The sequence below is a fragment of the Varanus komodoensis genome, unplaced genomic scaffold (genome assembly GCF_004798865.1).
Source record: "Varanus komodoensis strain SLA01 unplaced genomic scaffold, ASM479886v1 scaffold78, whole genome shotgun sequence".
NCBI classification, from domain to species: domain Eukaryota; kingdom Metazoa; phylum Chordata; class Lepidosauria; order Squamata; family Varanidae; genus Varanus; species Varanus komodoensis.
The window spans coordinates 21,577-47,967 of record NW_025336455.1 but is presented as its reverse complement, the minus strand read 5'-3'; the positions used below and the strand labels follow the sequence as shown (position 1 = coordinate 47,967).

Below are 26,391 nucleotides of genomic sequence, written 5' to 3'. Positions count from 1 at the left end.
CTGATTAAAGAGTCACCTTGACTAAACGGAAGGATAGAAATTTAATAAATAACAACAACAACACTGCAAACCCATTGATGAATATTTAAAGATCCGAGCCCCATTTCCTCAGAAACAAAAAAACCAAAATCCTCAATTTGCATAAATCACTGATTGGGCAAATAATGTCATTTATTCGTTTTTTTTCCCCTTTTTTATACTGCCCGGAAGCTCAGGTTCCCTGCAGGGCAGCTGCCCAGCCCTGTGGAGAGTTATGAAACTTCACAGCTTCCAAATAAAGCTACAAGTATATAAGGCTAGTTCTGGTTTAGCTCAATGATTACCAAGAGACTCGGCAGTTCTTGTTAGCTCCTAATTATAGTAGTAACTGAGCTAAATATTGATTTGTTCAGTTATTGTTGCAATTGGTGCACTGCCCTGGGGAATCATTGTCAAAGGGACTCAAGCCTTAAATATATCTTGTGGAGACCCCTGCAATGCAACCTCCATGGGGTTGTCTGTGTGTGTGTGTGTGTGTAAGAAATACATAGACACATATGCACACACTTACACATAACATCTGGACGCTAATGCCAGTGCAAAACACTCTGGCTGGACCATTGTCAGGCTTGTACTTTGGAGTCCACGCACCGTAACCAATGGAACGACCTGCATGCAATTCCGATTTGTTCACGTCAAATTCCGGGCTCTAGGTTTGCCCTGTACAGCCTGAACCCACTGTAAGCAGGATGTCTGCAAAGCCGCCTTCTCCAGTGTAAGCCTGCCCATATCTGGAGATGCTCGGAGGGCCTGCTGCACCCCCTTCCCCGAGAGTCTAGCTTAGTGGGTTCATGAGACAGGGCCTGTCTGGTACCAGCTCCGCAACTGGGGATGATTAGACTGCCTCCCACCCCTTTGAGCTTGAGACCAGCCGTCGCAGACCTTTAGTTTTTAAAAGTGGCCTTCCATTAATTTGAGGAGGACTGTGCACAAATCGGGTTACATTCTTTTAAATCGTAAGGGTAATAATCATTCCATATTTCAGGGTGGGCAACAGGCCCCTTGCAGGCCCCTGCCAAGCCCTCCCACTGCAAAAGCCGCACCTTGGTCACCCACAGTGACTTGCCACAAAGGCTCAGTGGCAAATTAATGTTTTTTGGCCAGTAGCTGATCTGGGCAGAGCAGTCGCCACTGGGGTAGAGCCAACTGGGCTTGGGGGTGAGTGAAAATGGCCCCGGGAGACCCTAGTTTGCCCATCAAACCAGCTGATCATCTCACCCATCTGCAGTGGCCAAATTCAATAGTTACAACTGTTCCTGGCTTGAGGAGGATGACCTTGTACTGGCCTGCCACCCCGCTCATCAAGATGAGGAGCCAGACAGAATACAAGGAGAGGCTGCAACCCACATACATGGCTGAATAGACAGCAATTCAATACCAGACTTATAGGAGCTGAGCACTTGATGCCGCCTGCCCAGGGAGACCTGTCTGCGGGGACTTGCAGGGAATGAAAGAGGCAGTTGTCCTTGGCACGCGTCTCGGGGCCAGAGTGACACGGACTCTTCGGACGGGGAGGGCGAGGCCTGGGAAACGGGGTCTCCAGATATGGAGATGGTGGAGGAGGGAGGGCTTATCTCAAGGCTGCTGTTTCTGGGTGTTCAGGCAGAACCCGAGCGTCTGCAAGTGCTGTGAGAGGGCATGAGCATGGAGATGGAGGGGCCAGGAAGGATCCCCGATCCCATGACAAGTGTGGGAGAAGGGCTGACCCGCTAGAGGGTTGTGTACTGTTTGGAGACTGGCCCAGTTCCGGAAGGGTCCTCCCAGGGTTTGGGGTTAGGGTTGCCCGAAGGAAGGCTTCTTGGAAGTTGTTTCTAGTTTAGGCTCAACAAGTCTCTGTTGCACGCTCAGAGACTCTCTCTTTGCTGGTTATGCTTTGCTGCATGTTCACTAGAAACAAAGAACCTTTGCCAAAAAGCATTCTATGGTTCTGAAAATGAGAAACGGGGAAGCTCTCTCCCAACAGAACGTCTTTCTCCCAGGTTTTCACAGCTGAAGAAATGGGCACGTGCTGCAAAGCTCTTATCAAAAAGCAACGGAGCAGAGTTCTCAGCGATTCCCTGCTCGCACTCTGCATGCGCTCCCTAACCCCCCTCCGTGCTAACTTCAGTTCCAAGCAGACCCTGGAATCTCTGAGAGCTAAGCCAAGTAAATCGGCCCATTCCCATTTCTGCCTGCGCTGAGTGACTCTTCCGTGCTGAGTCGGTCACGCTGAGAATGGCTCCCAGTGCATTAGTGATTCTCAGCACATTCCAAGCAGCCCTCACTGGCGACAATGAATTCCGGAATTAAGCAGGGGGTGAGCTTCTTGCCCTGGAGAAGGGGAGGACCTAGCACGGACCCAGCCCCCCATCCATGCCCTGCCTCTCCTTTCCAAAATTTCCTCTGGGCACATGTGAGAGGCGAGGAATTCTATCATGTGTAAATCAAGCCCCTCCTGAAGAAGATTCACAGGGGAAGAGATCTTGGTGTCCACCCTCGCTGTACGATGGGATGTGCAACTTTCCAGCGGGGTCTCCACCAGGGAAAACATCTCACGCCAGTGCGGTGCAGTGGTTAAGAGCACAGGACTGGGACTCAGGTGATCCGGGTTCAAGACCCACTTGGCCATGGAGCCCACTGGGCGACTCTGGGCCAGTCCCAGACTCTCAGCCCAATCTAGGTTGTGAGAATGAAATGGCGAGAGGAAAACGATGGAAGTTGCCTTGAATTCTTTCTAGGAAGGCAAAAGACAGGCTTCAAACATGACTAACTGACCAACCTACTGTGTGAAAACGCACACAGAGAGCACATGCGTGCAAGGTTCAGGCATGCTGATTGCATGCAGACATACGGGCTACGCATGCCTCCATGTGTGTATGAAAGAGAAGGGAAGGCGCTTCCTACACGTGATCTGTAAGATCCTGCAGACCAGTCCCTGGAACCCTACGACTGCCACAACATACGGGATAAGCAGCCCATCAGGAGCTCCTCAACAGATGGGTTTCCCCAGAGGTTATGCATGTTCCAGGAACAGAGGCACTCAAACCGTTTGCCCAGAAATTTTCAGAGCCACCATGATCCATTCAGCCCCCTAATGCTAGGAGGAGGGGGAAGGCACTGCTAATGAGGGACCCGCCAGCTCATCTGAGGCCTGCTTAGGGGGCTGACAAACCCCTCCTCACCACTTCGCTCCTCCTTCAGGGAGGAAGCATCATCTTGCTAGAGGATCTGCAGACCGATCCAGTTTAATTACAGGAATTAATTCATTCCCTCCCTCAGATTCGCCAGGGGCATAATTCTTTCTCTTTCTCTCTCTCCCTCTTCCCCCACACAACCCCCCTATCCCTGTCAGAAGAGCTGACTGACTTGAAGGACCGAGCCGCAGACACATGCAACTCGGAAGCCTGGAAACTCCGAATGAGGCTTTCTAGCTGGCATGCAAGAGGAGATGCACAGGAGCTTGCAAATTGAGCATCTCCCAGTCCTCAGGCAAAGAACAAAGATGTTTCCTCTACTGAAAGGAGAGATGGACAAGTGGTGTGGGGGGAAAGGGGGCGATCAGGAAAGATGCAGAAGCTCCCTGGGACCAGGGCCAGGGTGCAGATGGTTAGCAGAGTGAAAGGGGCCTCTTTGTCCCCCGCCCGCTCCTCCCCTCTGAAGAGAGAGTTCTGGCACCGCAGCGCTTGCTCCGTCAAGATGTGAGCCATGCCGGTGCTTTGAATCATGCAGGCCAGCCAGCTCGCCTGGCCATTGTTAGGTGTTCAGGGAAGGGAAGGAACGGGGTGGCTTGCCAACATCCGGAAAGGAGGAAAATGTGAGGACGCTGATCTGTGTTCGGTTCAGAGTTCGCACACGCAAGACGAGAGCACGGCTGTGCTTCCATGGCAGGCCCACGTCCTTCTCGATCAAAACACTGCCTGTGCCATGGCTGGATTAAGCACAGGTTGACAGGAAGGGGACAAAGAGGGTAGTGGGACATGCTCAGCCCAAAGAAATGGAGATTTGGGGCTGCTGGTAAGTTAATTCTTTACCTCTCCTTCCAAGGCAACTCAGCAAAATGAGTATTCATGTCACCAGTCCTGGGTGGGAAGGAGCAAGAGGGTTTATCCCAGCCTACATTATCCATCCATCCATCCATTCATCCATCCATCCACACCTCCTCTGAAAGGGCCTGTGAGCACTGCAAGGATGTTGTGACATGACATTATCCTTCTCCTTCCACACGTGGCTGCGGATGCTGAAGAACATGTCCAGGTGCAGTGCCTCACCTTGCTGTGTCCAAGGATTTGTCGATTCCTGTTTCAAATGTTTGCCTTCCCTTGAGCAGTGGGGTGTGTGGCCACAGGCCAGTGGCCGAATGCAGCTCCCTGGGATCCCCCAGATGGCCATGCCCTGTTATCCTGGCTCCAAACCCTTTACCCAGCAACCGGCTGTAGGATGCTTCCCCAGCTTCTGTATAACTTCCTCCACTCTGAACAGTTAGAAAGCCTCCCCTAAGGCTTAGTTACTGCCTGTTAGCTTTTCAGCTAAAACACCCTGGCATTGTTGTTCTTCCTGGTACATTGGGACCCAGCCAGCCTTTCTTTTAGTTGATCCACCTACAGTCCAACCGCCAAAAGTTTGGCCGTCGGACTGTAGGTGGATCAACACTTCTGGTCTAGAGAAGTGAATTCTGAAATGATCAGTTGCAAGATAATGCTTATTTATTTATTAGATTTATATTCCATTTCCCCCCTTATGAACTCTGCCTTACACCATCCTCCCAAGACTCTCATCCTTTCCCCCACAACCAACTGTGGGAGTTAGGTCAGACTGAGAGTCTGTGACTGGCCCCAAGTCACCTGGTTGGCTATGTTCCCGAGGAGGGACTGGAACCCGAGTCGCCTGAGTCCGATCCCTGAGCTCTTCACCACCACCCCACACTGCTCCTCAATGTTCTGTTTACCAGTCTTAGCCATCATCACATCCTCAGGGAGTTGGCTAGTTTACACTTCTTTCTTTTGCCCCAAGGTGCAAAAGCAATATTTCTCCTAGCATTAAAAGGAGTTGCGCATGCCATATGTTCTCAGGAAGGTCAAAACCACAGAAGGATGCCTATACGAACATGGGATGAGGGGAGGGGGCGGCAACACAAGTCCAATTGCAAAAAAACAAAAAACACACCTTTAAAAAGTTACAACTATTCCCATCAAGCTACCACAAGTATACCAGAACAGGGCTCAAATACTGGCGACAAGTGCGAACAATTCAACTGATGCGTAAACAGCCTTGCACGTGGCACTGAATGCCCGGGGACCGACGAAAGTCTTAAAGCATCACTGGTAAGATTAGTATGGTGGGGCCACGTAGGCCTCGTGGGAGAGGGTCCCGATGCTGGGGGAAAGCCCCCCGCCCAGCCTCCATGGTGGCCATCTGGGAGGCATTCCCCACAAGGGCGCTGATGGGGAGGTGCGCCATTCCACATTCTGGTCCTAAAACCAGGCCCCTGGGCCATTTGCCCGAAGTGATGGGAACAAGCCTTGGCATCCTCATGTCAAGCAGCACTTCCTACACACCGCTTCCCCAACAGAGCTCTGCTACGATCCAGAGAAAACCAGTGTGAACCGTTCTGCTTCCAGCCCTAAGGGGGAAGGGGGGGCGGGATGCCCCTGCCAAGTTATTCGCTCAGACTGTGCTGCTGAACAGTTAATAATCGCTTCTCTGAATGCCTCTGGAAATATACCAGCAGAACTCAAAGCATGGCAGGAATGCAGCTTTCCCTTTCGCCAGCTGCTGCAAAGCCCATCAGACACAAACACAGACTGGCTCCGCAGCTTGTCCAAGTCAGACGGAGAAGGTGGGACGCGAGGGAAGGTCCAGACCTCCCCAGCAGTGTGCAGTCACCCAGGCTGGATTTATTAAATCAAAGAGCCATTATTAACCATGCAGCTTAAATAGCTATCTAAATGCAAATCAGCACATGATGGATGCGAGATTATTATTTTCCATCCCATGAAGAGAGAGAAACATCATGCGACACGATAACTCCAATTTGCAGAGATGATGCTTTCTTGGGGGGAGGGGGGAGACACAAACACACAAATACGCAAACAAGATCAGATGTCCTAGAGAAACTCCTGAGGTTCATGATCTGCTGGCTTAAATCACTTTTGAGGGAGTTTATGGTGGGCTGCATTAAATACATGACAGATGCAAGAGCACATGAGCAAGGTGGGTGTTGCTCAGTGCATGTTCAGCTACCCCATAGCCCCTGGCCACAAAGCTGCTTAAACTTCCACCCTGCCCACAGCAACCTCTGAGGACCGGGAAGGAGGATGCCTGCAAGATGCGCTGAGCCAGGGGTCGGCAGATGTTTGGGCCTTCAGCTCCCAGGACTCGCTGGCTCACCTTGTCAGGAGCTTCCAAGAACCCAAAGCTCCCCATTCTATCTAAGCTAACCTCCTGCATGAGGCAGAGTAAAAGGAGGTCATTCTAAGACCATTACTGCCAAATAAGAACGATTCAGTGGAAGTCAGATTCAATAGCCATTTCATTCAACCTTTGTACGCGGAGGGAGGAAAAAATATCTTTATTTAATTCCTACACTGCACAACAGCTGGAGCTCTCTGGTATAGAAAAGTGTGCATTTCAACTGAGAATGGGAGGCTCTGTGTCTCTTTTCAGAAGTTCACTTTCCCCCTAAGACTGAAGCATGACAATACACATGTCTTTCAAACAAAGAAAAAAGGAAGAAATGTGCCTTTCAAAAGGCACTTTTTAAACAGTGTACATTTTTCTAAATTGACCACACATTTGGAAATTTGGAGTTGTTTCCCCACACCTCCTCCTCACTCCTGCTTGTGTTTGCATGTGTGAGTGTAAGCGGGACACATTTGCATGATTTCTGAACCAGGAGAACATACTTGTCAAACTGGTGGGAGAACTGACTCTATTCTAAAACTTCATCACCTTGAACATGGGACTCTCAGGGTTAAGATCAATTTCTGTGCCTCTGATGCTTGGCTTTGCCTTTTCCTGGTCAAGTTTGGCTTCAGTGACTGCTCACCAAATGCTCTCACTGGCAATGAGGTGAGCTTTCGGAGGTGCCATGCCGACCCGAGACTCCTGATGCCCTTGGCATCAGGCATGCACAAGCAAAATGAACCAGTTAACTTTTGCAGGCTGCTGAAGAGAGATAACTGCTTCACGTCACCAGATGCAGATGCATATTTGTTGTTGCTAGTCATGAAGTCACGTCTGACCCATCACAACCCCCCTGGACAACACTCCTCCAGGCCTTCCTGTCCTCCACCATCCCCCAGAATCCATCGAAGCTCACACCCACTGCCCCAGTGACCCCATCCAGCCACCTCATCCTCTGCCGCCCCCTCCTTTTGCCATCTATTGTTCCCAGAATCAGGCTCTTCTCCAGGGAGTCCTTCCTTCTCATTGGGTGGCCAAAGTATTTGAGCTTCATTTTCAGCATCTGACCTTCTAAAGAGCAGTCAGGGTTGATCGCCTCTAGGACTGACTGGTTTGATCTCCTCGCAGTCGAAGGGACTTGCAGGAGTCTTCTCCAGTACCACAATTCTAGGCAAATTCAGAATCAATTAATTTAGAACTAAAGTAGCACTAATCACTATTCATGCACAGACTGCTGTACCTTGCAAAACGAGCACTGTCCCTTGGTTTCGTGTGCGTGGACTCAGAAGAGTCCTGGATGCACACACGAGAGGAGGAAACTTCCCATGAGAACCAGAGTGTTGATGAACAGCTATTTCTGGTGCCAGCAGAACCACCTGTACTCCCCAGCTGCACAGACGCTGGGGATGAGAATAAACTAGATAAGGAGATTCAGGGAGAAGTCAAAACAGAGGAGCATCAAGAGGCCAATTTGGGAGTTGATGGGGAAACAGTCTCACAAGTTGCCGATATAGGATGTGGGAGATAACGGGGAAGGAACTTTCGAGGATGCTCGTTCTCATGGGTGCACACACAGATTGGGACAGCTAGAATTGAGACTGATTGAGTGATGCAGGGAAAGGGGCCATAGCACCCCATCTTTAGAAGGACCGCCCCGAAGGGTTCATAAACCCAGTGTTAGTTGAACATATTTAGAACAACTTCTTAGCCTATGTGACTGTAATTGTAATACTGCATAGAATAAAGACATTTGTAGTATCAATTGGAGTGATTGCTTTCACAGGGAAGGAGCATCAGCCACACGATTCTTGGCATCTAGACCCACTGTGTGAACAAGTGCAAGGACAGAGACTTCGCACATACTGTTATATGTGCAAAGCTTTTCAGGCCACCTGGAACTCTGGTCTCCCAGATTCTAAATGACATTGATTCCCTTGCTTGTACAATTCTATGTGTGGAGGGGGCCCATGTGGCATCCATAGGTGCATGATGGGTGTGGTACCATGAATTATCTGGGGTGGAGTGCATCAGAACCCCTCCTTGGCCCCATGCCTGTCTAGCCATAAGTAATAATTTCTGAATAGGACTACCAAATTTGTAAACGGCAGCGGAGTTATAGTACGAGGCAAATTACAGTAAGGACATACAAATGTAAGACAAGTCCTGCTGGATCAGGCCCATCCAGTCCAGCACTCCAGACACACAATTGCAAACCAGCTGCCCACTGGATCCCCCAAGCAGGATGGGTACAAGGACCCCCCCCCCCCCCCCAGGTGCTCGGCACCTGGAGCATGCAGGCAGGCCATCTCCGGTGAAGGAGGCGGGACACAGCCAGCTGGGCTAGTAGCCATGGAAAACCTCTTCTCTCATGAATCTCTCCAGTCCCCCCTTGAAGCCATCCAGACTGGCAGCCATCACCACTTCCCATGGCAGCCAAATCGGTTGCTTAACTCTATATTGTGTGAAGAAGTCCTTGCTTTGATCTGGTAAGGTGACCAGAATGGGACACAATATTCCAAGGGTGGTTGCATCAATAACATGCTTCGACACACAGATGTGTACACATAAATATGAGAAAAAGCAGACAAGCCCCCATTTTTGTACTGCCTTCATCATGGTTTGGTTTGGAAAATTTTGGAGAAATGGCACATGGAGAGTCATCTGCAGCTTCCACTTTGCCTTTCCACTCTTGTTTTCTTGTTTTCTTTCTTTCTTTCTTTCTTTCTTTGATTTCTGTCCCGCCCAATAACGGAGGCGCCACACTGATGCAATGCATGCGCAGATGTCCATTAGTTAAAGCACTGCTCAAAATAATCTTGCTGATATCCAGACTCCTTTCTGCGCTTTGATTAGATCAGCACACGGGTTTGAATAACAGTGCAAAAGGAATGGCAGGATCACATCAAAATGTCTTTTTGAGGTGTTTTAATTAATGTGCACAGCTGCGTACCAAGATTGGGAACCAGGAAGGGGGATTTTTGCCAAATGCAAGCTGCAGCAGCCGACACATGTGCAAGCTTTCTGAAAAAGGACCCAGAAATGAAAAGCAAAACAATGGAGAATTGCTAGCATAAATAAAACAAGATGGGTCTGTTGGTGGGAACATCTTGGAAGAAGGTCGCTGGATTCCGGTCTCTTGAAATCGCCGGTGCTTGCTTTTGGAGCCCTACCTGGCTTAGGATGGGAGTACCTGAAGGGATACCTGCTTCCTGATGAAGCTGTCTGTGTGCTAAGGCCTTGGATGAATGATCTTCCAGCCTGGTGCCCTGACCTTGGCAGATGCCAAGCTGGGGCATGCTGGGAGTTTGCGGCCGTTTTTCTGTCTGAATATGCATTGGAGTGTAGCTCTACAGTTGATGTTGTAACATGGAGTCAAGTATTGCATTTTAATTTTGTATTTTGCCCAGTTTGGAATGCATTTTATGCAGCTTGCTGATGGGTATTGGTGTGTGTGCGCGCATAAATTGAACAAGTATGTAAAAAAAACTTGCACTCCAAAATCTGGAAGAAACCTAGAAATGACCCTCCCCTTCCTGCTTTCCCTTCTTCCTTCCTTCCCTCCTTCCATTTTTGCAAATATCCTTACACCCAAGATAAATGCAAAAGAAACTTCAGGAAGTGGCAGCAAGGAGAGGATTACTACAAAGTACCAAAAAAAGGACACCTGACCAGCCTTCCTTTGCTCCATTATGACATCCACAATAAACTTGTATGAGAAATTTTTACTGAGCAAGCAAAAACCACACGGTACTTACACATCAGCTTCATCCCAGTGGATACAGGTCTGGTTTGTAGTCCCCTGACAGGAGGAGAAAAGAAGAAAGGAAAAGAAAATTAGGTCCCGTCAACTGAGATATCATGGAATCATAGAATGACAAAGCTGGAAGGGGCCGGAGGGCTTTTGGATCCACCCTCTTGTAGCTGGAATGAGCAGCCTGCAACCACCCAGATGTTCCAGTATACTGACTCCCATTTTCCCTGAATAGCATGGTCAATGGACATAGATGGATATCGACGTTAAATAGGACATAGCCTGTTTCTCCCCACTTTAAAGGCAGGCCATTGCAGACAAATCATTTTAAGAGTCTTACAGAAACACTTGCTTTCAATTATCACAGATGTTTTGCAGACAAATTCACTTGCGTGTTAGGATAATCAAGGAAGCAACATCCATAGTCCCACTGGTAATGGTGGCCTTGTCCCATGGCTTCATCCCCAGAATGCTGGATGAAGGCTTTCCATTTTATCTAGTCTAAAATAACCTCTCAAGCAATGTCCAATTCATTTTCCTTGGATGTTCCTCTCAAGCAATGTCCAATTCATTTTCCTTGGAAATCATGTCCTACGCAAGACCACGTGGTTATTTATTCCTAGTAAAACGGTTCTTTGTTGGCTTTACAATTAGAATAAATAAATAAATACCCATATGGATTTGTCTCCTGAATTTCCAGGTTATCTTTCCCTCAAGGTTCAAGGAATGCAACAACCACCTTAAAATGATACTTGGATCTAAGTAAAATATAGCTATACTATCCCCTACAACAGGGAGACAGCTTTAAATAAGAGGGACACACTTTTACAGGTACTGGAAATAGTTCCCAATGTTCTTCCTCAGTGTCTGGAGCTTGCAACCATAACATCAGTAGCATGTAGGTCTATGGGCAGAAACCATGGCATAAGAAGGAGGGCAGAAAGCACTTCCAAACTGGGCCCAGAATGTTCCAGGAAAATAAGGGAGGCCTGTACTGAAAGGAGGAGTTGTTATTTTACTTCCTTGGAGTTTTACTTTTTTAAACTGCTAAAAAACTTCCTTAGAGACCTCATGGCCCTTTAGAGTAATTCATCTACCTTGCCTATGGCAATCCCTATTATGTGTATAGGACCGTAGAGCAAAACATCGATCAATTGCTAGATTCAAATTCCTTCACACTCCTTCTTCTGCCTCAACCTTATCATTTTAAACAGACACATCCACAGCACAAGCAACACATTCATTGTTTGAGTCTAGTCTCAAGGCCTCCACTCCAAATCTCAGTCTCTCAAATTCCTGTTCAGTAATTCCTCTCTAGGCTTAAGTATCAGATCGGTGCAGTGCCCTCCTTCCTATCAGTGCATTTTCGAGAAGAAGGAGCCCAGCTTTGGGGTCCCTTCCAAGGGATGATCTGGTTCTGGTCTGGCTACAGGGCAGTGTTCACTTACATTGTACAAATGGGAGAACTCAATTTCCATTGGGGTGAGCAGCGACCGGGGTGCAGGTTTCACAGTCACCGAGATGACTCTAGAATTCAGCACGGTGGTATTCCTGGAGAGAAGGAAGCAGGGTGTTAAAGGATTAGGAAGGGTTGGTTTGAAAACGTGCATGTCTTCACATGAGGTGCGCTCAAGACAGCTTGCAGTGAACATCATGCACCTTAAGACAAATCAGTTAAAAACACTGACACAGTAGAGAGCACGACACACAGAATGCACAAGAAAGAGAGAGTCCTGCTCTTCAAGGCAGCAAGAAGGTGCACTCAAAGAATAGTATAATTGGAAGGGGCCAATAAAGGCCATCAGGGACAACCCCCCAATCAACGTAGAACCTAGCTCCAGGTTAGTCCTGCTCACTAGAACTTTTTCCTGCCACAAAAAAGCAGGATGTTGTCTCAGCAGGGAGCAAAGGCCAACTCAAGCCCTAATAGTGTGTTCAGCTCTTGATTTCTGAGCAATCCAATAGGGCATTATGGGCAAGATCCAAGGCACATTTAGAAGAACAGCAGCACCCTATAGCTCCCTGCATGCTCTAGCCAGCCATGGGACTTCTTCTGTCGCGTCCCAAGCACTTAATGCTTGCTCAGTGGATGCCAAGCCACAGGTTGATACAAAACTCCCCAAAGCAACAGAGAAGAACGGGGTATGATTTGCAGCCAAGAGGGAACATGAGCATGTGGGAGGGTGTGTGGGGTAAATCCTTCTCCAACTTTTCCCAGGACTCTCTTGCTCCAGATGATTTTTAGTGCACTGGGGAAAAGAGGAGCAGTGTCTGCCTAAAGGGCACTCAAAAGGAAAATGGGCAGAAGAAAGATGATGCAACCTGGCCTTTCATAGAATCATAGAAGAGTAGAGTTGGAAGGGACCATGAGGGCCATCAAGTCCAGCCCCCTACTGTTGCAGGACACCACGTCACACCACCCCACTCGGAGGGCTGCCCAGTTTCCCCTTGAATGTCTCCAATGTGGGACAGCCCACCACCTCTCCGGGCAGCTGGTTCCCCTGTCGTGTTGCTCTGACAGTGAGGAAGCTTTTCCTGATGTCCAGCCTGAATCTGGCTTGTCGCAACTTGAATGGATTACTCTGAGTCCTATATTCTGGCATCAGCAAGAAGAGATCTTGACCCTCCTCTTTGGGGCAGCCTTTGAGGAACTTATACAGGGATATCATGTCCCCCCTCAGTCCTCTCTTCTTGAGGCTGAACATGCCCAGTTCTCTCAATCTCCCCTCAGAGGGCAATGTCTCCAAACCCTGCATCATTTTTGTTGCCCTCTGCTGGACCCTTTCCCATATTCCTGCATCTTCCTTAAATCTTGGCCCCTTCCAATTATGCTATTCTTTGAGTACACCTTCTTGCTGCCTTGAAGAACAGGACTCTCTCTTTCTTGTGCGTTCTGTGTGTAGAACTGGACACACTATTCCAGATACTTGTTTATTATTCCCTTGCCCTATTTCTTTGTGACTCGGCTGATCGTTAGCCCTGGGCCTGGCAGCCATGTGCGTGTTGATGGCCCCCTCCATGACGGTTCCTCCACATAATACCCAGAGGAATGAAATGGTAGCTCTTCTGCTTGACTATCAACCATTCCATCTGCCCCAAAAATATATCTGGGACTCCAAATATGACCAACAAGCTTACGAAGCTTGTCCAGTGTCCTGGGACACCCCGGACCCCTCAGCGGGGCCAACACCTCCAAGCCCCTGTGCAAATACATGCATCAAGCTTACCTCTGGAGGGAGAGGATCCCACCCAGGTTTCGGTACAATACTGTCCCCACCACGAAGACAGCGGAGTCATCCGTCTCTGTGCAGAAACAACAAGGCAAGTGACAGAATGTTAAACACAGGAGGGAGGGAAGAATGGGACATAAAGGCTTGAGATGAAAGGAAACAGTGTCTGTAGTCCTCTTTGCCTTAAAGCTGGTGATTAGTCAAAGGGGGTACCCAGTGGGATTGTAAATAGTTCCTTGAAGGTAAGGACAGAGAACCTGTCAATTTACGTTTCTCTCCATTTCTCCTTTTGCCAGCCTTCTGTTCATTCCATCTTGCCTCTGCATCAGTTTGCATGTTAAAAAAATAATTCTAGAATTTGTACACATATCACCACATATATGGACTTTTGTATGTCCTGTGGCCTAAAGTACATATTTTTGGTAAGCTCTGCACGTGTCTGCACATTTCTTTCACTAATATACACATTCTGTGTGCTTTTGTCCCTAATACACATATTTCTGTAAGCATTTTTGTTCAGAAAACTATGCTGCCCAAAGCGCAAATGTCAAAGGACAGTTCCATTCTGGTGGCCTAAACCAAGAAGTGCCAATGGAGATAATCGTAGGAAATGCTTCCGATCTTGTCCTGGGAACAACGCAGTGCTGGGAAGGATGGCAGCAAGCCCCAGAGACGCATTTCCACTTCCTACCCAGAATGCTTCTCTTGTAGGAAAGCAGAAGTATGAGAGAGGGCCCTGCAGAGGGTCCATAAAGGAACTCTATAGAAAACACGTTACAATGATGCAGCTGCTAATGACATCTTTCTGGTAATTGTCTTTTTTGGCCCCAAATGTACATGTCTTTGATAACCAATTTTTTTTATTGCACTTCTGTAGCTAATGTTTTCTAAAGAGCATCTGATTATTTTTTACAAGGGTTGGCTTTTAACACAACCATGTTGTATTGAGTTATGGCAATCATCTGGTCTTTTGGAAAGGATATCTTATTTCTCTCCCTCCCTCTGTCACACACACACACACACACTATGGTGGCAACCAGCATTGGAAAAAGGAACTTAAATCATTCACGTCCCAGGAAAAAAAGAGGGAGTTGAGCAAATTCAGCATCTTTGGATCACGTCCTTTGAAGCAACAGTTTCATACGGAGAATCCATGAAGAAAGTGGCAGCATATTAGAAATAAGTTACAGGCAGCAGGGTTATACTTACAGATGGACTGAGTCTTACCCTGAATATTCTGCATGCCAAGAAGGGACCCTGGCTGGGACAGGCAACAGTGAGGCCCTGACCATAAATTTAGGGGTTCTGGGCTCACCATTCACTTCCATGGCTTGGCACCAAGTAGAATGCATGTTGGATTGTGCCCATGCATTCCACTGGTACTTCTTGCAACTGTTAATTGGGAGACTGATAGAGCCCTCATCTTGCTTAGCCCAGTCAAGCTTCAGTGTCCTCTTGACAACACAGTCTGTAAAATACTCTTTTGCCAGCACAACACAAAGATCCTCTTTTGCCTGATTCTGACAGCTTTTAATTATTCTTGGCTGCTGGTACGGGATTCATTTTTTCTTACTTCCTTCTTTTAGCTTTCACCTGCCCAGGTAGCGAAAGGTGGGTGTCTTCTGTCTAGACTCTTGAACCTCACTCGTGAAATGAATAGAACCTACCCACATGGATCACAGAACCTTCCAGAAATATCTCTTTCCTTTTTATGTTTTGGATTCCAAGGTTTCAATTTCTTAAAAAAAATATCTAATTTGATTGAATTCTGAACTGCCTCTGAATGCAAACATTTCACACTGACTGGCCATGTTTTCATGCTCTCTGCTTTAACAGGAGAGACTCAACCAGCTACAAAAACCAAAAAGAAATGCATCTATTCTTGGGACCTGGTTATCTAAAGGAACATTTGTGTCCATATATGCCCTCCCGCCCCTTGAGATCGGCAGCAGAGGCCCTTTTCCGGGAACCCTCCGTGAATGATATTAGGAGGCAAAGTACCCAGAGGAGGGCCTTCTCTGCAGTGGTGCCCCACCTATGGAATGCGCTCCCCAGAGAAGTCCGTCTGGTGCCATCGTTATTTGTTTTTAGGTGCCAGGCCAAGACCTTTTTATTTAAAAGTTATTTTAATTGTTAATTTATGAATTGTATTTATTGGATTTTTAGGTATATGCCGAGATGCTTCTGGTTTTTTAACTCTAATTGTATAAATTGTTTATTTATGTTTATTTATTATTGTTGTAAGCTGCCCTGAGGCTTTTTGCGAATGGGGTGGCATAAAAATGGTTTACATAAATAAATAAATAAATAAATATTCCTGAGTAAATTTTATTTTTTGCATCTAGATTGCTCCAAGGAGTCCAAGACATGGTTCTCCTACTGCCCATTTTCTCATCACAACATTCCTGTGAGGTAGGTCAGGCTGACAGTCCATGAGAGCTCAGGTCTTATTCAGTGAACCTCATAGTTGTGAGTGGGTTACAGCTCCAGGGCTGTAGCCACTACTCCACACTGCCATGTGGATTCGTGACCAGCAAATCAACAGCAAATTTAACAGTCTCTAACAAGAGGGATGTTTGGTAAAAACATAGAGCAAAGGCTCTAATCAGCCTTCAAGGCATCCTTGGAGCCGTGGTGTTCCCCAAGGAACAAGCCTCATCCCACTTCCCTTACCTGAAACCCCAGTGGAGAGAATGCTTTTGGACACCATGACCTTGTCCTCTGCCGTGCGGGCCCAATCCACCATGCCCCGCCAGCCTTTCATTGGGAAGCTGATGTCTTTGGCTGCATTGGCCGGGAGCTTCTGGATGCTGAAAACTTGAACGGAGAGAGAGAGACAGAGAGAGAGAAGAAGGAAATCAAGCTGACGCTCCGGTGCACCCTGAGCGTCCCTTGCACACGAGTAGCAGCAGACAGAGCAGAAGTGCACCCTGGCAGACACAGCATGGCCAGACAGGAGAAGGATGGGGCATTGACTTACTAAAGCGGAAACATCCCGTTTGGACCCGTGTCTGCGATATCGGATAATCAGGAAGAACTGGGCCTCAGATATGAAACGGAATTATTGTGCTAAGGGCTTATACAGTCTTGGGAAGGAGCAGGAATCCGGCATGGGAGGAGCTCTGTAGTTAAGACCTACCTAGACCATTGAGATGAATGGGCCTTACTTACCCACCATTCATGTCAATGGTTTTCGCTAAATAGCAGGCCTCATTCTGAATGTGTACAAGTGGACCAAGGCTGTACCCAACAGAGCCATTTCAAAAACTCAGAGAGGAATTGTGTGTGTGTGTGTGTGTGTGTGTGGGCACACATTGCACTTGCTTGAACATGACTGTTTGCACAAGTAGAACGAGCAACAAGCTGCATGAAGGATTGTGCCAGTAGAATGCACAAATACTTGTACAACCAGTATTGCACAAATATAACTCAGTTGGTGTCCTTCTCTTGCATATAGTTTGCACAAGTACCATGTCGCTTGTGCTAATGGAATGATCCAGCTCAATACTGCCTGGTGTGTGTTAGGAAGCCATTACAAAATCGTTTTACACCTGTTATTATTTTTTCATTGCTGCATTTTAAACATTCCTATTACAAATCAATATGCCATGCTATCACATTTAAAATAAATAAATAGTTTTGTTATTGTTTCAGCTGTGACTTGGGAATGGTTTACGAGAATCATAATTCATGTTCTATTGTACGAACATGGCAAGCAGATTTGCAGTGAGTGAAGTTGCGGATTGACTGATCGTTCAACCGCACCGTGGTCGCAGGTCTATGGACTTGCAACAGCTCCCCACAATGTTTCCAAGGATCTGCTACCTGGTTGTTTGAGCTGGGAACGACGGGGCATGAAATATTCTGTGTTCAAGGCATGACTTCTGCTTCCCCATCCCTGTCCCCATTTTGTGCGTTCGTTGTCGTTGACAAAAAAGCATAAAACAACTGTGTGATTCCATGCAAACATAACACCAGCAAACCCGTCACTGCCACAAGTTCAGCGTCTCTTCCACGGAAGAAACGATCTGGGGGAGCACCATCCATGTCCCACTGAATTCTGCCATTGCTGCTGCAACTACGCACTCCATCGGCCTACTTTCTGGGGTGGGGATGGGCAGGAGAGGGGAGGGGAGGGGAGCCTCCAACTGCAAGAGGCAGCCCGCCACATGCTGACATTTCAAGGTAGGGTGGCCAGGCAGTGGGGTGCTCTGCCTACTCACCCAGATTTTCGGTCACTTGATAGGAGTCCTGGAAGTCCTTCATCCGAAATCCAATGACGTCAATGAAGTCTTCCACCAACCTAAACAGTTCCTTGGCATTTGGTCCCATCTGCAACAGTATTGATTTGTTCTTAGTTCAGGTGACCATAAGAGAAGGGTCAAGTCTGCCCAGTCTCTCTCTGTCTCTCTGGATAGATTGTGGAGTGGAATCAGGACCAGAAGGATAGATGGGAGGGATGAATTAGTCAGAGGCTGGGGATGTGACTGAGCTCCACAGAACCCACCCTTTTAGCATGTGCAGATGATCATGCTTGGCCCCACTGAGCCAAGTCAAGAGGAAGCCCATGAATGCACGACCGGCAACCTTCTGCCACATCACCTGCAGCAGCACCAATCCACGGCTCACCAGGCACTCTGACCAACAGTCTCGACAAGGCTACCCCGGGCAGCCATGGGCTCCCCTTCCCTGGAAGTCTTGAAGCAGGCTGGAGGGCCACCTGCTGGGGATGCTGCAGCAGCGCCCTGCAATGAGCTCGGAGTTGGGTGCCATAAGTACAGGTTAGGTGACAAGTGGCTGAAGAGCAGCACATGTGAAAGGGACCTCGGGGTGCTGGTTGACTGCAGACTAAGCATGAGTCAGCCGTGTGATGCAGTGGTCAAGACGGCGAATGCCACCCTTGGCTGCATAGCCAGAAGTGTGGCTTGTAGATCGAGAGAGGTGTTACTGCCACTCTACACGACTCTGGTGTGCCCACAACTGGAGTACTGTGCTCAGTTTTGGGCCCCTCATTACTGGAAGGATACAGCCAGGTTGGAGTCAGTGCAGTGTAGGGCCACAAGGTTGGTGACCGAATTGCAGGGGAAGCCATATGAGGCAAGACTGGGGGAACTGGGTCTTTTCAGCCTGGAGAAGAGGAGACTCTGAGGGGATCTGTTGGAGACATACAGGTAGAATCATAGAATAGTAGAATTGGAAGGGGCCATGACGGCCATTGGGTCCAACCCCCTGCTGTTGCAGGAAACCACGTTGCACCATCTGAGTCAGATACGTGAGGGGATGTCACACAGGGGTGGGTTGTGACCATTTTCCTCTTGCAGTGAAGGGCAGGACACGCTCCAACGGAGCAAAGCTCAGGGAACCAAGGTTCAGTTTGGATGCCAGGAAGCACTTCCTGACCGTTAGGACCCCGAGGGTATCGAATGGGCTTCCAGGGGAGGTGGTTGAAGCCCCGTTGGTGAGCGTGTTCAAGGATAGGCTGGACATGCACATGGTAGGCATGTCATGAGTGGAGTTGGTCAAGGGACTGGGTAGGCATGTCATGAGCTGGAGCCGGGGGTCAGACTAGATGGCCCGGGAGGTCCCTTCTGACTCGCTCTGTTTCAGTGTTTCTATGTTTCTGTTTCTTTCTCTTGGACTCCTTCCAGCTGAAAGAGGCTAACCAGACAAGGCACCTTCTTCAAAGGAAAATGCTTATAAAGAAGAGGTCGCAAAGGGTACATAAATGTGTGCCACTGTGCAGGTATAATAGGAACGGGGGGAGGGGGCACCTGTGTGTGTCTTTTGGGTGTCACCTGTCTTCAGCATCCTGTCCTCAGAAAGGATACAAAGATATGGAATCTTCTAATCTGAGACAGAATCTCACACATGTGCTCTCTCTCTCTCTCTCTCTCTCTCTCTCTCTCTCTCTCTCTCTCTCTCTCTCTCTCACACACACACACACACACACACACACACAGAGCCCCAATTTCCAAAGGTTGTTGCCTCACATACCAGCTGAGCCTCTTCCCACTTGTCTCGGTTGTCCTCCATCAATATGTTGCTAATTATCTGCACAAAATTCTAAGGCAAGAAGAGAGGAGCAGAAGCTGTGAGGCCATGTTGGTCGCTCCACAGGTATATGTTCACTCCCTCCCCATACGCACAGCACGTTCCCAGTCCCTTGACCAACTGCTTTCTCACTCAGAGAGAAGCGTGTTACTGCTGGCAGCTGGTGCACAAGTGCTTCCAGAAATGTGTGTTCTGCAGCTGCAGAACACAGCCACACCTGAACCCCAGTTCCAGGGCCTGCATCCAGGGCAGAAGGTTGACTGGCTGTCCTTCACGATGCCCACCCACCACCCTGGCACACACAGAAAGCCTAGTAGGATCACAGGGTCAGACCTGAGAAAGGCCTGCTCTATTGCCCCAAACTTCCACCCACTTACAGCAGACACACACAAAAAACAACCAAAGCTCCTGCTTAAATGGCAGGATTAACCTGAGAAATCCACTGCCAGACCAGTGTTGCTGGCCATAGGACTAACTCATGAAAATGTATTGACCAATTATGCAATTTAATCATAGGAAAATGCAAAGCTTAGCAAGCACTAACCAAAGGTGTCCTTTCCCCCCATTGAAAACATGCACTTTCCAGGGTTTGCATATTTGGGGGAGTTGTACACTTCTGGAAGTGTGAAGTTTCACAACAGCAAATCTGCACAAATTCTTACAAATGCATTTGTGTAAACTCCAGTTCTGTCAGTGAGGCTCTTGACAAGCCACAAAACGAAGACTGAGTGGATTTTGCAACGTACATACATCCATAGCAACATCTGTAGACAATTTGGTTTGCAGAGACTAGGCAAAATATCCCCACAGACCATAATTACTCTGCCTCTGTGCATGAGCAAAACATTTACACAGAAAGCCCTTCTGCACATGAGCTGCCAATGAACCGACCAAAGAGTCCACAGACCTACGTACTGATGGGGGTAAGGACTATCTATTTCTGTTTCTCTCAGAGTTCCTATTTTTCCAATTTTAAGTTCAGTTCATCCCAAATGCTCACAATTTTTCCCATCTTAAATTTGATGTCTCCTGAATTGATGTCTCCAGAGGTTTTTCATTTTTCTTTTTGAAGGTACTCATAGAAACGTGTACACTTATTTCTGCATGTTTCTCCTAATGTATTTTCATCTAAACTCTCCTAATATGCACACATATTTTGAAACCATCAACCAAAGATAGTGTATTGTTGATGGCTATTTTCACTCCTATATGCATTTTGTATGAATTTTTGGATTGAGCAGTTCCATTGTAACATTTGGAGAAGCAGACATTACAAAGGAGCGTTCAGTTGCTGGCTACAATTGGTTCAGAAGTACAAGATTTTCTTTCTTTCTTTCTTTCTTTCTTTCTTTCTTTCTTTCTTTCTTTCTTTCTGTCTGTCTGTCTGTCTGTCTGTCTGTCTGTCTGTCTGCCTGCCTGCCTGCCTGCCTGCCTGCCTGCCTGCCTGCCTGCCTGCCTGCCTGCCTGCCTGCAAAGCTTTTATAGACCGTCCACTACAAGCATCTCTGGATGGCTTACAAGATCAGTTAAGTCCCCAGTAAAATGTGAATCCAACAAATTTCTCCACCCTTCCAAAAAGGTCAAATGGTTGCGTTTTAAGCAACATGGCCTAATCCACTCCTCCTGGCCTAATCGCTGGTCCAGAAGAGAGTCCTCCTTTGGCCCATACACTACGTTTTGATGGCACACTTCTCTGAAAGCAGCATCTCCTGCGATCTCGTCCCCAGAGGGGAGAACAAAGGAGATTCATGGCCCTCCCCTTCTGCTTGTAGGCTTTGGGAAGGCTTGGCTTGGCCACCGTCAGCCCCAGCAGGGATCCTCTTCGGTAACACCTAATTTCCCAAAGCATCTGCTTTGCTCTGTCCAGTGTAAGCAGGTGGAAAGGAATGTGGGGGAAAGGAGGCGTTTGTTTCAGAACCATCGATCTCCTTTCCAGTTAGATAATCACTTGAAACTCCTCGAGGGAATGCAATCCAAGATGCATTTAACGATCAAGGCAACCGATCTTGCCCTTCGCCGCAGGGCAGCTTTGTTGCTGTGCGGATCTTTCCTAGGACAGGAGGGCCCAGCTCTGCTGTGAGGACCAAAAGTAAGAAGCACCAATATATGTCATCCGCTCCCCATCGTTTTGGCAGTGTGGATGGTAGGAAAGGAGAGCGAGATTTTACTGCTCTATCTGTGCAAATCCCAGAGACTCCATTGGAGTAGGGGTGGCATGTAAGTGCATAAATAAATACCTTCCCTTCTAAATGAGGCAGGTCAGCCGTGTTGTGAACACACGGGTCATGCATTCACCCAGCTAGCCCATTTTTATGGAATCTGATCCTGGAATGATGTACCTAGTTCTGCGCTCGTTGTGCCCCGACGTTGCCCTTTTGCTCAGTGGATTGCGAATGTGCGTGCATCCCATTCCGAGGTTGCAGCACTCGTTTGAAAAAGTAGACTTTAAAAAGCATGCTCTTTGATGCTTTGGCCAATGAAGGAAGTATTGTACATGGGTTCAAATGCTCACTTGAATGCATCCTTCATGAACTGCCTTTCCCAGAACTGGGCAAAATATTTCAGAAAGAATCTGACATGGTCCGAACGAAGTAGGCATTTTACTTCCTGTGACTTTGATATTATGGCTCGGTTTTAATTCCCCTGCACATAATTTTTAATTTTAATTCTCCCTTTACACACAGTTCAGCTACAATGTTGCTACTCTGATACCCCAACATTGTTCTTCTCTGGATCAGATCTTTCAAGTATGTTCTGGTCTATCTAGAGTCCTGCACCTTTTATTTTATTTATTCTATTTAAATCTTGTTTTTCTAAATCTTAACAAACCCGAGGCGTTTCTACATCCCTGTCCTCTCCATCTGATCCTCAGAACAACATCCTGTGAGGTAGGTTTGGCTGAGAGGCCATGGCTGGTCCAAAGTCACCCGGGGAGCATCATGGCTGAGCTGGGACTCAAACCTGGATCCCTCAAGGCCCAGTCCAATATGCTCACCTCTACGCTGAACTGGTTCTTCGTTTTCAGAATCCCTAATTGCTCAGCAGGTAACCCAAGATCTAATGAAGCCAGATCCTTTCATCCCAAAGGCCACCTCTTAAGGCCAAGCAGCTGGTACCTGGAACATTAAATGTCACAAGGCTCTGGGGACTAGATAAGCTGCCATTGCCGCATTGCAAGTACTGGGGGCAGAACGGGACAATTCAGTGAGGCCCCAGGTTGCTGCCAGTGCTGCCTCCATCGCTGCTTCAACCACCAGGAAGGTTCAGAGTGAAAGCAAGGGGGACCCAAGCAAAAGCAATTTGGTAGGGTTTGGTGGAGACATTCAGGACCTGCCAGTGCATCAAACTCCGCACTTATCAATGCTCGTCCGTTGAAGCTGCTTCGATACAATGCAATGCACAACCATCTGTTTTGGAAACAGTGAAAGTGGAGCAGTGGAGGCTTCCTAATGGATTAATTTTCCTTTGAACACAAAGCCAGATTATTCAGCATTCCGCCATTTGGAGGAAAGTCCACGAAAAGAATTTGGAAGCAATCCTGATGCGAAAGCAAGGATCTCCTTTCCTCCGAGTACCCAGCAAAGGTTTGTCTCCCACCTGCTCTCTCACCTGTATGTCACTGGCCGAGGCACTGTAATAAGCCCTGCGGAAGATCTCCGTCATGTTCCTGAGCACGTCAAAGGTTGACAACAGGTCCCCACTGTAGCTGGTCCCATCCTGAGAAATTTCTACCAGGGTTTGCAAAACTTCGGACACCCCTTCCCCTATCAGACCCCGCTGGGCTTTGGAAAGATGTTCCCTTGTCTGGTGGAGGAAGAATATGTATTTATTTACAATATTAATCCATTGCTCCATATCTAAGCAGTTTTCAGAGTGGTGAGCAATAAAAAGGCAAAAAGAATAAACTGCGATCTTAAAACAGGATATCAGTAAAAAGACAGTGGATGGTTAAGCTCCAAATTTCCCTGAAATAGATACATTTTCCAGATGCACTGGAAATGGCCTAGTTTGTGCCAGTTCATCATCATTATCCATCCTGGAGATTTTCCACTCCAAAAATACCTGGAGCAGGTAACTCAGCAAAAATATGACTGAAATCAAGGTGAAATACCCAGAAGAATAAAAAAATACTACATAAACATGAATTAAGATACGTAATCCAATCTTTTCCAAAAAGGGTAAAAGTGTCTTGTCTCGATGGAGAAAAATGTCTTCATCTTTATGGAGAAAAAGTTCTTAGGGAAGTTCTACAGAACATCTCAGAGTTCTTCAGAAGAGAAGCACGAGACATGAGACCTCAAGAGAAAATGCATCTCCAACAGTTTCCATCTCAGCTGGAAGACTTCTTGTGGTTGAGGGAGATCCCACCACCAGTCTGGGTAAATTGGTTCTGTCATCATACGATGCTTACCATTAAATGATTTCTCCTAATGGTCAACTGAAATCTAGTCTCCTGTAACACAAGACTGTTCCATCCACTCCTGACCTCCTGAGCAGCACAGGACATGCCTTTGTCCTTGTTGAAGACTTCTACTGAGCCAAACCCCGACCCCCTCAGTCACGTTCTCATGGAGGTGAGGAGTAAATTCTGGGGAAGAAAAAACTGGGCAAATGACCAACCTCATCTCTGAGTGCCACCTGGAGATGCTGAAATTTTGTGACTCTCTCCACCTGGTCACTCACTCGTACCATGGATTTGGGACAGTCATCCTCTATGGCAAACAGGTGACTTTTGCAAAGTCAACATAAAATTCAGGTGTGCATTCCCATGTCCTCTCAGAGATGCCCTACCTCGGGACATGAGGATTTTCCACCCTTGGACTTGTGAGCTATTGTGCTGAGCTTGCATCCACACAAGAGCCAAAACTGCTCAGGTTGAAACCCCGACAAGACAGTATAATAACATAATTCAAAGAAAAAATGCATAAAAATATAGAACACATTTGCATTGTCAACAGTAAATATTCTAGCACCGCCTAAAGCTCTTATCATGCATTGTCAGAGGTATGGGGGGAAAGGAATGATTTAACCCGGCCTGGGCAAGATGATGATTTGGTGCCAGCCAGCTCTCACTAAGAGGAAGAAGGCCCTTTCCCTTAATGTGCTCCATCTCATAGATGCCAATAATGCCCTACACACACACAACTAACATTTCAATTTAGGACTTGAGAGACTGCAATACTGATAATCTGGTTTGGCAGCCCACCTTGCTGGAGCTCCGGTTTGTCCAAGTCTTACCACTTTGGCCCTAATCCCCCAAAGCATCTCAGGTTCACAACTAGCCTTGGCTGTCTCAGTGGGAGAGACCTGGGGAAAACATGACAAGCCTTGTGTTCTACCCATGACTGGTCAATGGAGCAGTGCCTTCTGCCTGCCACACCAACTCGTAGTTCTCCAGGGAAGACTCGGCTTCTCTGGGCCTTTGACTTCAGGGATCCTGGCCTGGAGAAGAGACATGCGCCTTGACACTCACCATCATCTGGATGTTCCTGTAGTCAATGGAAACACACTTGATGTACGTTGGAAGCACCCAGTAGGCAATGCCCTCTTCGTCTAGCAGGCACTGCCGTAGGATCAGACCTGAAGGAGAGCAGAAAGGGCACAGGCAGAACGTCACTGGCTGGCTGGTGAAAGAACAGCCTTCTGACATTGGCCATGCAAAATGAAGCCGGGACCTCAAGAGCACATTCTAGAGACCACATGGTTCTCGGCCACGATCCCACTCTCCATGCCGCATGGCAAAGGGGGTTGTTTTTTGGAGTCAGTGCAGCATAGGACCACAAGGATGGTGGCCAGATTGCAGGGGAAGTCATGTGAGGTGAGACTGAGGGAACTGGGCCTCTTCAGCCTGGAGAAGAGGAGACTCAGAGGGGATATGTTGGCGACTTACAGGTATGTGAGGGGGTGTCACACAGACGTCGGTAGAGACCTGTTCTCCCCTGCAGAGGAAGGCAGGATGCGCTCCAATGGAGCAAAGCTCAGGGAGTCAAGGCTCCGTTCGGATGCCAGGAAGCACTTCCTGACAGTCAGGACCCCGAGGGTGTGGAATGGGCTTCCACTAGAGTTCGTTGAGGCCCCACTGGTGAGGGTGTTCAAGGACAGGCTGGACATGCACATGGTGGGCATGTCGTGAGTGGAGCCGGCTGGAGCCAGGGTCAGACTAGATGGCCTGGGAGACCCCTTCTGACTTGCTGATGGAACAACGTGGGTGGAGATAGGTGGTAACACAGTCCTGTAAATAAGATGATGGGTAGAATAAACCCAACTCCACCTCTGGTTTCTGAGTTGTGGAGCTGGAGGCACAAACCGCCTTATCTACCTGATATTGCTCTTGCTCAGACATGAACAGAATAGTTGAAGAAAGGCCAGGGTGGACCACCCACCCCCACCCCAATGCGTGCAGAGTGTGGCCCCAGACCCCAGTAGGGGATGGAGGGGGGCCAACACGGGAACACAAAATAAATGGGGACAGCCGCCCCTTGTCATCCTTACTGTGGAAATGTAGCCACCTTTCCCCAGCCCAGAGCCCTCCAGATGTTTTGAGCTACAATTCCAGCATGCCTGAACATTGGTCATGCTGGTTGGGGCTAATGGGAGTTGAAGTCCAACCATCTGGATGGGGAAGTCTGATGTGGGGCACGGTGCAGAGTGTGTGTGAGAGAAGCTGTGCCTTTGTGGTGCTTAGGACCAAAGTGCAGCCAACTGATTTACAGATGGACACACATCGCTTGTTTGAAAGCCACCTGGGAGATCTTGAAATAAGGAAATAAATATCCAGCAGCAGCAACTGCGGCCTCCTTGGAAACCAACGGGCAGTTATTCATCATCTCGGCAAGAGCTGTGCCCATTGTCCTCCATTACTCTTGTCTCTCCTAATTTATTCTGATCTGTTGCTTTGGCAGCTCCACCGCCATTGGGATCCTTCCCTTTCCAAAGCAC

At 48.0% G+C, this 26,391-nt stretch overlaps 1 protein-coding gene across 1 annotated transcript in view; it reads right to left on the bottom strand.

Moving 5' to 3' along the window:
• ADGRB1 (adhesion G protein-coupled receptor B1) overlaps positions 1-26,391 on the bottom strand; it is a gene marked incomplete at its 5' end in the record, with an annotated part of 159,600 nt that overhangs the window by 115,606 nt on the left and 17,603 nt on the right. The window contains 8 exons of the mRNA XM_044453219.1: positions 10,176-10,219; positions 11,620-11,722; positions 13,399-13,474; positions 16,075-16,218; positions 17,625-17,733; positions 19,396-19,464; positions 23,062-23,256; positions 24,926-25,032. Coding sequence (XP_044309154.1) covers positions 10,176-10,219; positions 11,620-11,722; positions 13,399-13,474; positions 16,075-16,218; positions 17,625-17,733; positions 19,396-19,464; positions 23,062-23,256; positions 24,926-25,032 — 847 coding nt within the window. The remainder of the gene's footprint in view (positions 1-10,175; positions 10,220-11,619; positions 11,723-13,398; positions 13,475-16,074; positions 16,219-17,624; positions 17,734-19,395; positions 19,465-23,061; positions 23,257-24,925; positions 25,033-26,391) is intronic.